This window comes from Jaculus jaculus, chromosome 9, assembly GCF_020740685.1.
Source record: "Jaculus jaculus isolate mJacJac1 chromosome 9, mJacJac1.mat.Y.cur, whole genome shotgun sequence".
In the NCBI taxonomy this organism is placed as follows: domain Eukaryota; kingdom Metazoa; phylum Chordata; class Mammalia; order Rodentia; family Dipodidae; genus Jaculus; species Jaculus jaculus.
This window is the reverse complement of record NC_059110.1, coordinates 11,709,787-11,725,031: the sequence shown is the minus strand read 5'-3', so window position 1 is coordinate 11,725,031 and position 15,245 is coordinate 11,709,787. Positions and strand designations below refer to the sequence as shown.

General features: G+C 49.1%; 1 protein-coding gene across 2 annotated transcripts in view; it reads left to right on the top strand.

Annotated features, from left to right (window-relative positions):
* Window positions 1-15,245, top strand: part of Tiam2 (TIAM Rac1 associated GEF 2) — a 115,770-nt gene that overhangs the window by 17,708 nt on the left and 82,817 nt on the right. Inside the window, exons 5-6 of one of the 2 annotated variants that reach the window (XM_045158854.1) lie at window positions 581-766; window positions 14,684-14,869. In XM_045158854.1, the coding sequence (XP_045014789.1) occupies window positions 581-766; window positions 14,684-14,869 (372 nt within the window). Of the gene's footprint in view, window positions 1-580; window positions 806-14,683; window positions 14,870-15,245 lie in introns of both variants that reach the window. The other variant, XM_045158853.1, reaches the window with a different exon arrangement.

Genomic DNA, 15,245 nt, shown 5'->3' with positions numbered 1-15,245 from the left:
CATGTACCACCTTGTGCATTTGGCTTACCTGGGTTCTGGGGAATTGAACCCTTAGGCTTCACAGGCAGGTGCCTTAACTACTAAGCCATCACTCCAGCCCTCATTATTATTTTTAGAATAAAGTAGTTTTTCTTTATACAAATAGTATACAGTCCTTGGGTCTGAGTAAAAACCATTTCCTATTCATAATACTCAAACACAGCCACTTCAATGCCATGGATGTAGAGTCTCTCCCCGTATTCTTTAGTGAGCATTTTTCAGGGATGTAATTCTACATCCAGATTTTGTATTTAGCATTTCAGTCTCAATCCTTACATATCCTGGTAAAATGACGAAGATTAAGCAGATGTTTTTCAGAATGGCGTGGTGTAATCCTGAGTGGGTATAACCCTTATTTAGCTGTCGCACCTGCTGTTAGCTATTTGCATGTTCCTCGGGCTCCGGTTGTTTCTGAACCTGAGTTGAGTATGAAACTGAACTGCTTTCCTTGCGACACGTGGGCGTGCCTGGGGGCTCACCCGCCACAGCCCAGCCTTCTGTCGTGAGCTCACAGCAGCCCCCGCCCTCTGTGTGTGCGTAGGCCACCAGCCAGACGGATCTGGAAAACTGGGTCACCGCCGTCCACTCTGCGTGCGCGTCGCTGTTTGCGAAGAGGCGCGGGAAGGAGGACACCGTGCGGCTGCTCAGGAGCCAGACCAGGAGTCTGCTGCAGAAGATCGACATGGACGGCAAGATGAAGAAGATGGCCGAGCTGCAGCTGTCCGTGGTGAGCGACCCCAAGAACCGCAAGGCCATCGAGAACCAGGTACCGTGGAGCCGCCCGGCTGCGCCTGTGACTTGTCGGGTCAGGCACCGAGCAGGCTGCTGTTGGCACCTGCCGAGGGAGAGATGCGGGCCTTCCATCTTCCGCAGCCTCTTCCCCTCTTCGTGGGTGAATGGATGGGCTGAGCCCGCCTCGTCTGCAGAGCTTGGGATCAGAAGTGTTTTGGGTTTGAGGGTTTTTCTGTTTGTTTGTTTGTTTCTGTAGCTATTGCTACATTTTTGGAATGTTTATGGGGATGGGATGTTGTGGGGATGGGTCCTTAGTCTGAGCACGAAAGTCATTTGTTTGATTTGTGTCACGCACACGTAGCCCGTCTGCACCGTTACATAGTATCTAATGGGTGTTGGCATTAATCAGGTTTTCATGGCGTGGTGTATTTCACTTGCGTTGGGTTGACTCTCAGGATAACTTGAGATTTCAGTCTTTGGAATTTTGGATCAAGGGTGCTTAGCTTGCATATTGCAATATTTTATAACCGAATATATATATTTTTTCCTGTGTTGAGTGCTGTCTCCTTCCCTAGCCTGTTTTTCATACATTGTCACTTCCTGAACCAAGATTCATACACCAGAACCATTATAAGGATTAGGGAGAGTGGCTTGAAATAACCCAGCCACTCCTGTGTGAGTCTGTGGGCTCCAAAATCTGTTGTATGAGATAGCAGCTGCCGTAGAGGAAATGCTTTCTCCGATCTGCCCACATCCATGCAGTGACAAGGAACTCCCGTGTTGTTGTTTAACTGGCAGCACTCTCTGGAACGACCCAGCTCTATGGTGTGAGGAGTTGGACTATGTGGAATTGGGGCACAGCCAACCCGGCAGGGAGCATGAGATGCCCCGGTCCCTGGGAGTGGTAACACATTGAGGTCAGCGGGCCAGGCAGCTGTATGCAGGGGAGCTCTGTTTCCAGACAGGGATCCGTGCACGAGCCGTGAGCCGCAGATGCCTCGCAGCCAGAGAGTGACTCCTGCTTCTAGTACAGAGCTTCCTTGGGTTTCGCTGCAGACTCGCTGCCCCCTCCCCTCACCCCCAAATCAGTCAAATGAATTGGCATGCATTTGAACAGTTCTTGAAAAAAAAATGCCATAGTAACACAGCTATTCAGGTAATGCTGATTAATTAGAAAGAAATTTAATGTGCTTTACTTAAATCGTACATCTTCTGTGACGCCTGGACGGTTCACCTTGATTAGGATACTTTATCTCCTCCATATATGATGGAAAGAAATTTTGAGCATAGGACACTGACTCACGGCACACATTCAGATGGTGTACTCGTGATGGGCCAGGGATTTGGAATGTGTTATCTGGCAGCACCCCACCAATGGAAACCCCATCCAGCCTCTCCAAAGGGCCAGCAATGCCACACCCTCTGTCTCTACTTCCCTTTGCCTCTTTTTACCTCCTGCTCTGTCCTGTTTTTCTCCCTTCCCAGACCTTTCCCTCTTAGTTATCTTAGTTATAGTTAGATGTACTGATACATCTAACAGATGCTTGTATCGTCAAGGAATGAAAATAACTGTGAGTCGTGGGTCCTGTTTCCTAAGAAATAGATGGTCTAGCTGGAGGGCAAGTCTGATGGACGTGGCGCTGAAGCACATTTGAAGGGGGACTACAGTCGGTGACACCTCCCGGTCTTCAAGGCTAGGAGGGATCGCAGGCTCGAGGTTGTGCTGGGATCTTGTGGATATGGTGGAGAAAACTTCCTGTAAAAACGTGGCCTGAAGAAATTGCTAGAAGTGTATATGACCAATTTCCTGGCTGAGAGGAGGGCAGACATCATCAAAGATGATTTGGGGAAAAGTGCCAGGAGGGGCTTGAGGCTTCTGAGCACAGTGGTCTAGGAGGGTTAAGTTGGCACGTGGGTAGCTGGCATAGGTTCAGGGAAGCTTCCGGGTTGTTTCTTATTCTATAACAAAGTACTGTAAACCAGGAAGCTTACAAACAATATAAGTTTACTGCTCTCTGCAAGTCCTTGATCAAGGGGTGTCAGTATTTTATGTCCGGTATGGCCAGCTTTTCAGTTTATAGAAGCCCCCATGTTGGAAGGGGGGAGGTGTTTCTGTGATCTCCTTCCCCCATTCTCTAGTGTGTGTGTCTGTGGTATGTGTGAATACATGTGCACATGTGTGCTGGTGTGTGTGCCACTGTGTGGGGAAGAGAACAACCTTGGATGTGATCCTCCAAATGCTGTCCACCACCTGGATGTGATCATGCACATCTGTAACCCCAGTTTATTGTGCACAGGACTAGAGAATCACCAGGGTTCACTGAAGGCAGCAGCTTCCGGTTGAGGGACAGGTCACGTCTCAAGGAAATATGTGGATGAGCAGTAAGAGAAAGATGCCTCACGTTCTCATTTGGCCTTTGCATGCACACACGTGGGCATGCTTATTTGCCCACACCTGCGTGTATGTACACACACACACCTGTTCATGTCTTTTTGAGACAGTTTCTCATTGGCCCATACATCACCAGACTGACCAGCTAGTGAGACTCAAAGATTCTTGTATCTCTACCTCCTCAGTATTGGGATTACAGATCCACACTGTCACCCCTAACTTTTTTTTTAATCCCTAATTTTTTTTTTACATGGATAGTGGAGCTTGAACTCAGGTCCTTGTGTTTGTGAGGCAAATACTTCACCCACTGAGCTATCGCCCTGGCCCCTGGACTCTTTCATAAGATTCTAATCTTATTCATGAGTGCTTTGCCACCATGACCTAGTTACCATCCCAGACACCCTACTTTTTTTCCCCAAAATATTTATTTATTTGAGAGAGAACAAGAGAGAAGAGGCGCACCAGGGCCTCTCCAAATGAATTCCAGATGCATGTGCCACCTTGTGCATCCGGCTTACATAGGTTTGGGGGAAGCAAACCTGAGATTTTAGGCTTTTCAGGCAAACACTAGCCATCTCTCCAGCCCTAAAAGGCCCTACTTTCTAATGGCACCACCTTGGGGAGTAGGATTATAAGTAGGAATTTTAGGAGAGAAACACAAGTTAGACCATAGCAGTCTTGAGTGCAGGGTGTGAATGGATTTTTTTTGTGTCCCCCCCCCCCTTTGGCTTTTCGAGGTAGGATCTCGCTCTGGCCCCAGCTGACCTGGAATTCACTTTTTAGTCTCAGGGTGGCCTTGAACTCATGGTGATCCTCCTACCTCTGCCTCTGGAGTGCTGGATTCAAGGCATACACCACCACGCCCGGCCATGGACTATGAGTTTTATTTGATCTGCTTTCTTTGGTTTGGATTTCAGACACCACCCAAAAGCTCATGGAAGTCTTGGTCCCCAGTGAAGCAGTGCTCAGCAGTGGGGTCTTGGGGGGGTCTTGGGTCACGAGTGCTCTGACTTCATGAGTGGGTAGGATTTGTTTGTGGATTCATAGCATCATGAGGTCTTATAAAGTTGTGGGGATTTAGCTGGGGTCTAGATGGAGGAACTGGTCACGGAGGGCATACCCTTGCAGAATACATTTTGTCCCTGGCCTCTTCCCGGCCTCTCTGAGGTGAACAGCTGTGTTCTGCTTTGTACCCGCCCCCCACCAACACAATGTTCAGTGATACCACAGACCCCGAAGCGGTGGAGCCGAGTGCCCAGGAACTGAAACCTCAGAAATTGTGACACAAAACAGCCTTTCATCCTTTAAGTCGATGTAGCTTGTCACAGCAGTCGGTGCGTTGACCACACTCTGTGTTGAAGGGTGGAGGTGGATACAGTTTTAAGTTGGACAAAGCGCATGAAAGCAGTTGGGGACAACTGGTCAGACAGTGGCTTGGGGACAGACTGATGCGGGGAAAGGCACTGGCAGGTCAGTTGGCTCTGGCTGGGAATGCGGCTGCGAGGCCTGGTCACAAGTGACGCTAAAACACTCTAACGGGGCTACAGAATGTGACTTGTCTCAAAATAATAAAAAAGGGCTGGAGAGATGGCTCAGCGGTTAAGCGCTTGCCTCTGAAGCCTAAGGACCCCGGTCCGAGGCTCGGTTCCCCAGGTCCCACGTTAACCAGATGCACAAGGGGGCGCACGCGTCTGGAGTTCGTTTGCAGAGGCTGGAAGCCCTGGCGCGCCCATTCTCTCTCTCTCCCTCTACCTGTCTTTCTCTCTGTGTCTGTCGCTCTCAAATAAATAAATAAAATTAAAAAAAAATAAAAAAGAAGTTTGCAGAGGTTTATTACAGTGTTGTTTTCAGAGCAAGCCAGGTCAGTTAAATGTCCTGATGTATCTGAGTGACAACTACCCCTGCCTGCTACGTCACAGGGCTGTAGGATTATTTCACAGCCCTTGTTGACAATGTTTCCCTGTTTCCTTGTCTCCGGCTTCCTGTGACAGGCATGTGGCCTGCGTCGCTCTGGAAGAGTCTCAGTCAGTGTGGTTGAGCCTCCTGATCATGTGTGTGGCCTGCAGGGTGTGACGCCCTGTCCCAGGGTCAGAGGCAGAGTCAACCTCCTTCTCTTTGCACCCCATCTCACCTGTGGCCCCGAATCTTCCCGGGTCGGCTCACCACAGCCTGTCTGTTGGAGATGCAATCCTTGAGGTCCAGTGTTGACCACTTCAGGACACCCTAGTCACAAGTCTCCTGGGCTGTGATAGGAAAAGAGCAGTGTTAGCGTTTCCTGATTCTCTTAAGCTGAATCTTGGAGACAGGGTCCAGACCTCAGAAAGGCATGCTCAGTTTGGAGTGTGCGGGTCCCTATGTTTAATCTAACGTTTAGGTTTAGGGAGAGAAAGGACATTTGGCAACGTTGTGAGGACCCTGCCCTGCCCTTTTGTGTCCCTTATGTATGTATGTGGGGGCGCCTCATAGCTGCAAGGAGTCCAAGTACGTGTTTATATAAAAGTTTAAAATGGCTGGGAGTGGTGGCTCATGCCTCTAATGTCAACACTCCGGAGCTTGAGGTAGGTAAATTGAGGCTAGCCAGGGCTCGAGGGAGTCTCTGTCTTAAAAAAAAAAAAAAATCTTCATCTAGTATAATTTTGTTGCATTATCCATAGTTTGGAAATGAATGTTGATAATGTCACCATTGATTCTGCTCTCCGATTGGGAGGGACATTGATTTTGTATTACCTATACCCATTTAAATCCAAGGGTCTGCCAAACAATTGGGGTCAGCTGTGCTCGATGGAACATGCCTACAATCTCACCTGGTCAGGAAACGGGTGTAGGAGGATATAAAATTCAAGGCCAGCCAGGGTTCCATAGTAAGTTCTTGTCCTGTCTTCCCTGGCCACAGAAGAAAAAAAAAAAAGTCGAGCCAGGTTGGTGTTAGAGCTCAGTGGGGGAACACTGGCCTGGGCCATGCGGGGCTCTGTGGTCTTTTTGGGGTCCATAACCCACTCTTTGACAGAATCATTGCGTTAACATCTTTAAAAACTGCACTCTGTGTGTGTGTTTGAGTGTGTGTATACAAACTGTGGAGGGCAGAGGATGGCCTCAGATGTCATCTTAACCTCCCGTGACACGGGGTCTCCTCCCATTGCCTTGGAGGTAATGAACTACGCTACGTTAACTGGCCGGCAACCCCCAAGGCTCTGCCTGTCTCCGTCTCCCCCGTGCTGCGGCTGAATGTCCGCGCTCCCGCGTCCTGCGTGTGTTGATTCTTCTGAGCGCGCTCCTCCCCATACCTGCCCTACCCGTGCCTGTCTCCTTCCCGCCTGCGCCCCGGCCTCCCGCAAGCATCCATTTGTGTTCTTGCCGTGCTCTGTGAACTCCGAGTGAGAGACTGATCCTCAGGAAGCCGCCTGACCGTACTCCTTACCTAGCCATCGCTTTTCTCGGTTGTAATTTAACCGTTTTCCCGAAGGGCTGTGGAGTCAGCAACAGGAGTTACCTCTGCTGAGCCCACCATCCCCCACTCATTCCCTAGAAGGTTGTAGAGAGAGCCATTCACACACACACACACACACACACACACACGGAGGGGGAACGGGAAGGTCACTTGCCCTCCATGGGGACCCAAAGCCCAAGAACTGTACTGCAAAGCAGAAAAGCTGCCTGGAGTTGCCTTGGGAAATCTTTGACTGAGAACCTGCTATGATGCACAGAGGCAGAGGTATTCACGAGCCAGGGTCCGCTCATGTGTGCACTGCTCTCCGACCTCTGTTTACACATCTTCCAGCTGGGCTAGGGACCAGGCTCAGTGGGTAAAGTGCTCGCTGTGCAGGCTGAAGGACCTGTGATCGGATCCCCAGTACCCATGGAAAACGGGGCAGACGTGGCGGCATCCGTTTGTAACCCCAGCGCTGAAGAGGTAGAGACAGGTGTCTGTCTGGGCCTTGCTGGCCGGCTGGTCTGTGGAATTGGTGAGCTCTAGGTTCAGTGTGAGACCCCACCCTAAAATGATAAGATTGAGGGAGACACCCCATGGTGACCTCTAGCCTTTGGATGCACACACGTGCACAAGCACCCCCACACCTATACGAGCTGAGCAGACATACATCTCATGCATACACATATGCTAAATAAAACCTAAAAAAAAAAAAAATTAAAAGTTCCCATTCAAGGGCAATGCTCCAGCTTCTAGGTATGTAAAAGTCTCATCTCCATGTCGTACTTTTTGCTTATGTAGTGCTTGCCCCCAGTGATGCTGAGGACCTCAGGTCCCCTCTTCCCATGTCCTGACAAAAGCAGAACATTGTCCAGTATAGATGACATCACGCAAGATAAAGTGTCTGGAATGGAGCCTCTTTGAAGTTCACAGCTGTCAACGCCCTTTCCTGATGAACAGATTCTGTCGTGATAACAGTGACTGCGTTTCATACTGCCATGGGGTCACATGCTTGCCTTAAAATAAACCATGCTATGGTCCTGTCCTGAGGCCCCTGGGGCCATTTCATAGGGCGGATGATGCAACTTCAACTAGAGCGTGGCCAATGCAGACCAGACCACGCTGCGTGTCCACATGTCGAGTGCCTTTGAAGTCCCGAGGGAGGAAGCGCTGTTAATTAAGTCCAGTTAGTGCTTTATTTTCATTTCTGTTTATTATTTTAAACAAGTAAAGCGAGGCAAAACCTCACCACCCCTAGGCAGTCTTGGCACCCTCCCAGGTGGCTTCCTGAGCCTGTCTCGCCGTGCGCCCTTCCCAGGCAACAGAAGCTACTGCCCGCTAAGGACTGGGCTGAGGAGGAGGGATACAGGTAGGCTCCCAGGGCGCTGTGGCCGGCCCTCGGTGGGTGAGGCTGCCCCCATCGGCTCAGGTTGGGCCTGCCTGGCCCACCCATCGCCATCCATCGTAGGGTTGATGCCTCATTCTTCGAGAAGCGATTCAGGATCCCTCCTCCAGTAGGTCTCCCATGACTGAGCAGGAGGCTCTAGGTCCATCTTCTTTATTCCCCAGCACTCAGCAACATCAGTGGCTCTGACTTTATCAAGTCCCAGCGAACCCACGTGCCCAGCTCACCGTCGTCCTCCTGGGTGGAGAGTGCTCCAAGGCCACAGAGGGTTCTCTGACCCCCAAGGCGAGCACGCTGACCTGGCCCGCAGTGTACCCTAGGTGATGGTCACTGAGCTGAGCTACACTCATCGCCATACTCCCTAGCACCTACATGTGCACACAGCACCCCCATGACCGGCCCTGCCCACAGAGCCTCCTCACAACCATTCCTCTCTCCAGATGGCTCCCCCAATATACACGCTGGGCTCTGGTTCCTCAAAGCTGTGCCCGTATGCTCCCTGACCACTGCTTCCAGCTTTTTTGAGGCAGGGTCTCACTCTAGCCCAGGCTAACCTGGAATTCACTCTGTAGTCTCAGGCTGGCCTTGAACTCACAGCGATCCTTCAGCCTTTCTCTGTGGCCCGGGTAAGGGAGTAGCTAGGTACCCCTCATCCTGAGTCCAGGGGTCTTTTCCTCACTGCGAGGAAACGGAGCTCTCCTCTGAGTCTGTCCTCACCTGTCCCTCTCTATATCTGTGTTCAAGTTCTTAGACCTCCTTCTTCTGTCCTTTTCCCTCCCTCCTGCCTCACTGGTCCCTCCTTGGTTCATTAGATCCCACATCTCGGGCTGTGGTCATACTTGACTTCCTGATACCTGGTAAAGACATGTAGATTGTACCCATCTGCAGGCTGAGTGGATAGACCCTTAGGTAAAGTGAGTTTCCTGATGCCTCACAGCTGATAAGTAGCAAGGTGGAGACTTGACTACAGATCTTTGTTTCTGGGCACTGCTCAGTGAGACTCTGGTAAAATGTGAACTAAACTGTGGGATGAATGGTTGTGTATACATGACCTACATGAGAAATGAACCCTTGATTTACCTGTTGTCCTTTTTAAGTTTTTATTTATTTATTTTCAAGCACACACATTCACACAGAGAATATGAATGAGTGAATATAGGCACTCTCGGTCCTTTAGCCACTGCAAGTGAATACCAGATGCACGCACCACTTCCTGTAGCTACCGTCACATGGGTACTGGGGAATCGAACCCAAGGCATCAGGCTTTGCAGGGAAGTGCCTTAACTGCTGAGCAAGCTCTCCAACTCCCTCCCTGTTGTCTTTACATTTTTTTTCTATTTATTTATTTGCAAAGAATAACACACACACACACACACACACACACACACACACACACAGAGAGAGGGAGAGAGGGAGAATGAATGAGAATGGACATGGGCACTCCAGGACGTAGTGCCCATGCAAATAAACTCCAGACACAGGTGCTGCTTTGTCCATCTGGCTTTACATGGGTACCGGGGAATTGAACCCAGACCGACTGAGCTCTCTCTCCAGACCCAACTTACTTGTTCCCGTAATTGGGGTTTCCTAGCTTGACGTGGTGGGAAATGCATTGGTTATGAACAGAGTGACTTTCATCTCAAAGGAAGGAAGACGCTGGTTTCTGAGCCTTGGTCAGTCCTTCTTGCCTCCAGTCAACCATGAGACATCTGTGTGCTGGTTCGTTTCTTCTGTGAATATAGGCGTCCGTGTTTTCAGGTGGGCAATGGGAGGTTTTCAGCTTCTTGCACCGAACAGGGAAAGACAACCATCTTTTAGGCCAAACCTAGTAATGGACAGTTGAACAAATACCACAGTTAAATGACTAAATAGTAGAAAATATTTTTTTCCCTAGGAGTGTTGGGTGTGGCAAAAGTGCGGTAGTCATCTCTAAAAACAGTGCATCACTCATTCATTTGCTTCACTTAGTACTTTTATCATTGGGCTTCACCTTTTCCCCTGCAGAGCTGCTCTGAGCTCATTGGATGAACATAGCTGTATTTGCAACGAACAGGAAACTTGTCATCGAATTTGTGCTTCAACTTGGGCGTTTCCCCTGGAATTCTCTTATTTCCGCTTTTACAGTGAAGGGTGATGTCAGCTGCTTTTGATTAAGTTCCCCTCCATATCATCTGTATGTGTGTGCATTAAAAGAAATAGAAGCTCAGTCTGTAAAGTTGAGTTCTTTTCTTTATTTTGAGAGAGATAAAGAGGCAGGTGGGATGGAGGAGGAGGGGGAGAGAGGGAGGGAGGGAGGGAGGATAGCCATTCCAGGGCCTCTAGCCATTGCAAACAAACTGCAGACACATGTGCCCCCTTGCGCATCTGGCTTACGTGGGTTCTGGGGAATTGAACCTGGATCCTTTGGCTTTGCAGGCAAGTGCCTTCACTGCTAAGCCCTAAAGTTGAGTTCTTAATTTCATGCCCTACTACTGATACTTGTCTTTAAAACTAAAGAAAGGTTTCAGGACAATTGTTCATGCTTAAGAAATTTGGACGAAGGAGGTCAGCTTTGACTTTGTTTTCCTTTACTTTTGGATAGTGTTAGGAAAACATATTCCAGAAACTCCCTGACAGATGTGCCGTTTCCATTTTAATGATGGTAATGATGCATTTTTCAGAGAAGGAACATATGTACTAGCTAGAGACTATTTTTTGTGCAGGTAGCATATGCATGCACGTGTGTGCAGACAATGTACGCCCTGTGTACAAGTGTGTAGAAAATATTTGGTGTTCTCCTGCCTTTCTTTTCTGCCTTATTTCCCAGAGGCTGCCAAACCTGGAACTCATGAAAAGTTTTCAGTTTTTTGGTTAGGCTGGCTGGTCAGCTTGCCCCAGCAATCTCCCTGTCTCTGGTCCCCTCAGCACTGAGGTTCTAGGCATGCGTGGCCAAGCCCAGCTTTTTCTGTGGTTGCTGGGGATTGAACTCAGGTCTTCATGCCTGTGTAGCAAGTGCTCTTACCCGCTACACCATCGCCTCAGCTCCAGGAAGTGTTAAACTTACTGTGCTTTTATTCCTTTAACACTTACAAATGTATTTCTAGCCAGGCGTGGTGGTGCACGCCTTTCATCCCAGCACTAGGGAGGCAGAGGTAGGAGAATCACTGAGTTCAAGGCCGCCCTGAGACTACAAAGTGAATTCCAGGTCAACCTGAGCTAGAGTGAGACCCTACCTCGAACCTCTTCCCCCCCCCCCGATGTATTTCTTAGTATAAAATATTTTTCTTCTTAGTTAACATTGCTGTAAAGTGAGGTTACATTTGAATGGCAAGACTGAAAGTTGAAGTGTAAAATGTTCAAATAAGGCACATGAATGACACGTAGATCATCTTCCCTCCTCTATAGAATACCTGGGGACTTATGGGGCGGGGTGAGGTTAACCAGTTGGGAGAAATTCAGATTGCAGAAACTGACTTCAAGCACTGCTGTGTGCTGACCCATCTTCTGAGCCCAAGAACTGATGTTGAGGTGATATTTGAATAGTTGGTAGCACATCAGGCCCCGTGTGTGGCTCATGTCAGAGTCTTTGGAAGCCTAGAAGGATTTGCTTGTGAGGTGTCCCTGACTAAGGCCATGGGTCTCTGCTGCTGAAAAATGAAGACGTGACAATGGCAACTCCCTTAGAAGTTCATCACTCAGATGTCTTACGTATCATAAGGTCCAGCCCTCCTGCCGCCGCCTCACTCTGTAAAGCCACAGCCACTGAATCCATACGCGTTTCTTGTCATGATTCCACGGACCATCTTCTGCGTGTCCTCCCTGTGGCTTCTCAGGTCTGGGAAGAGAAACCAGACGTTTCATCATTGTTACCGTACCCCAAACCATCATTTAAGCTCAGCAGCTGATTCTTACTGTAAAGACTCAGGATTTTAAGAGCATGGCAAATACTGTCTTCAAACATGAAATGCGCCAAATGACAGCTTACTTTGCCTCAGATATGTACAGATCAGTGGTACATTAGTCAGGGGTTTCCAGAAATACAGATCCACTAGAGACACACTGTGTGTGTGTGTGTGTGTGTGTGTGTATGCGTGTAAAACTGGTGGCTGACGGATGTCCAGGTTGATGGTTTTGCGAGCTCAGGACTGAAGACGAAGGCAGTGTAATGTTAGACTATAAGGTAAGGAGAAAGGCTGCCGTCCCATCTGAAGTCACGCATGAAGACTTGTCCTTTATTCCTGGCATGGTCAGCTTTTCTTGACTTGCACTAATTGGGTTGATTTTACTCAGCTGTGTGTGTGTGTGTGTGTGTGTGTGTGTGTGTGTGTGTGTTGGGGGTTGGAATCTGTCTTAGTCAGTCCACTCATTTAAGTCTCATTCCAAAACATGCTCATGGATACTCCAGAATAGTGTCTGGTAAACCCTCTGGACAACCCGTGACCAATCACAGACCCTCCTATCAGGGTAAAAAAGAGTATTTTTGAAACACAAAGTCGCTTTTTCCCTTTTTGTTTTTCCACTAAAGTAAATTGAAAAATTACCATCATAATGTACATTATTAAGATACACGTTCTCCTGATCCTTTCAAGCTCTCTTTTGGACTGTTGGCTTCTCTATGTCCCTTCTTCCTGTCAACCACCTTTTTTTTTTAAAAAAAATTTATTTGTAAGGAAGAAAGAGAGAATGAGAATGGGTGCACCAGGGCCTCCAGACAGTACAAACCAACTCCAGACACATGCGCCCCCTTGTGCATCTGGTTTACGAGGGTCCTGGGGAATCGAACCTAGGTCCTTTGGCTTTGCAGGCAAGTGCCTTAACACCTAAGCCATCTCTCCAGCTCTCCATCAACAATCTTAAATACCTGAATCCACGTTCTTTCCATGAATCTACCTGCATTTCAGGTGGGGGGGACTGCTGAAGATTACCAAACTGTGTCTGAGAAAAAATTAATCTATCCTGTAGGTCACTGGGGATAAAACTCTCTCTACCTATCAGTGGTGTCCGATGGGTAGTTGTATAAATATGTTAAATGGCACTTTTACAAGTGTGTTATAAATTGCATAATTTGGTGTAAATGCAAGAGGCTGTTTCCTGCTTTGTGGTGGTTAGTGCAGACCCCCTCCCCTCTCCACCCTCTCCCTGTCTTGACACAGGGTCTCATGTAGCCCAGGCTGGTTTTGAATTTTTTTTTTTTACTTTTCGAGGTAGGGTCTCACTCTAGCTCAGGCCGACCTGGAATTCACTATGTAGTCTCATGGTGGCCTTGAAGTCACAGCGATCCTCCTACCTCTGCCTTCCAAGTGCTGAGATGAAAGGCGTGTGTCTGTTTTGAAATTTTGTAGCCAAGGTTGGACTTAAACTTCTGATTCTCCCACCTCCACCTGTCAAGTGTTGGGATTGTAGGCATGTGAGGCCCCCACACGCAGTTTATACATTTCTGGAGATACGATTTTGGACTGTGCAGGCATTCCACCAACTTAGCTATGCCCCTATCCCCACCATTGGATTTCTTTTTTTTTTGCGGTTTTTGAGGTAGGGTCTCACTCTAGTCCAGGCTGACCCGGAACTCACTCTGTAGTCGCAGGCTGACCTCGAACTCACGGCGATCCTCCTACCTCTGCCCGGCTTGGATTTCTTTTACGCAAACAGTTGTATGCCAGCCTTCCTGAGACATGAGTGAGGAGAATTAACGGAGGCCTGTGGACTACCTAGGCTGAAGGGGGGACAGAGTGTTCACTGTTGGAAATCTTTCCAATGATGGTTTGTCTGGAAGGTTAGGATGTGTGTGGGGTGCTAAACAATATGGCCAAGTTGGAGAGGGTGTTGCTGCCAAGAAAATCCCATCATTCCTGATGGAGGCCCGTGTCCAACAACTCTAGACCTCATCTATGGAATCTCAGCTTCCTGCTCTGTTCCGAGCTCTGTGTTGGCAAGTCACCCATGCCCCTCAGCCTGGTCATCTGCGCATGACTGGAGTATGTATGTAACCCACTATGGTCATGACATCCTTGAAAGAAAGAAGCGAGGTCCCCAGAATTCGATCGTGTTTCTGTTCTGATTCATGACGCCCAGCTTGAAGAAATGCGTAAGAATTTCTACTGTGTAAACACTGTGGAGCCACCTTAATGCTATTTTTTTTTCCAGATGTGCATCTGGTGACCATTCCCCTAGACACTTGAAATAGCACTTCGAGCTCTATTCGTCCTCTTCCCCACAGTCCACCTGCTTCTCAATGTTTTCAGTCGCTCAGAATGAAGACAGTCAAGTCTGGCTTCACGAACCCAGCCTCTCTGTGTGTAGCTCAGTCAATCTGGTTTAGGACCCGAAGCTGTAAATAGGAAGGGATATGAAATGGTTTTTTATTGCGGGGGGTGGGGGCGACTGTGTCTCAGTTTGCATCCTGTCTTGAAGATGGTGTAGTGTTGAAGTTCTCCAAAGAACTTGTCACTTTGGCGTTTGTCGCTGTACCGGAGCCCCCCCCCCCCCACCGCCACCTTTTGATTTGAGTGTCCTGAAAGGGTACAGCCCCGTGTGGCGGCTCCGTGTGCTTCGTTGGTCAAGAGAGAGGGGGGTGAGCAGGGAAGGCTGCCTGGAGCCTCCCTTATACCTGCAGTCGTTCTTCTGGGGGTTCGTAGAAGGACTCGGGCTTTCAGCTTGACCTGCACAGATGTGTCATGGGCTGAAATCACCTCTCTGCTTGCTTCCAAAGATCCAGCAGTGGGAACAGAATCTGGAAAAGCTGCACATGGATCTGTTCAGGATGCGCTGCTACCTGGCCAGCTTGCAGGGTGGGGAGCTACCGAACCCCAAGAGTCTCCTTGCTGCCGCCAGCCGCCCATCCAAGCTAGCCCTCGGCAGGCTGGGCGTCCTGTCCGTGTCCTCCTTCCATGCTTTGGTAAGTTCCCCAGGGACTGTTCCAGTGACATGAAGAGCCGCTCACCTCTCCCCCGCCCTCCGCAGCCCGGCTGTACATTAACCCAGTAATTGGTGAGGGTCTCCCGAGACTGGGGACAAGGGGAAGAGCTTCCAATTTGCTTGCTGCTCATTCTAGGAACTTAGCTGCTAATCTGCAGTTACTCCACACTCCCGTCTGTCTGTCCGTCCATCCGTCCTTCATACCATCAGGAAGGTGGCATCCTTGAGGCATGGTCCCAGTGGGGGAAAAAATGAAAAGATGGAGTGAAGGTTGCTTTCCTTGTTTTGCTGAGACCCCCCCCCCCCGAGTAGAATCAGACATCGCTCCTGGCTTCTGGATGGAACTGGCTCAGTTT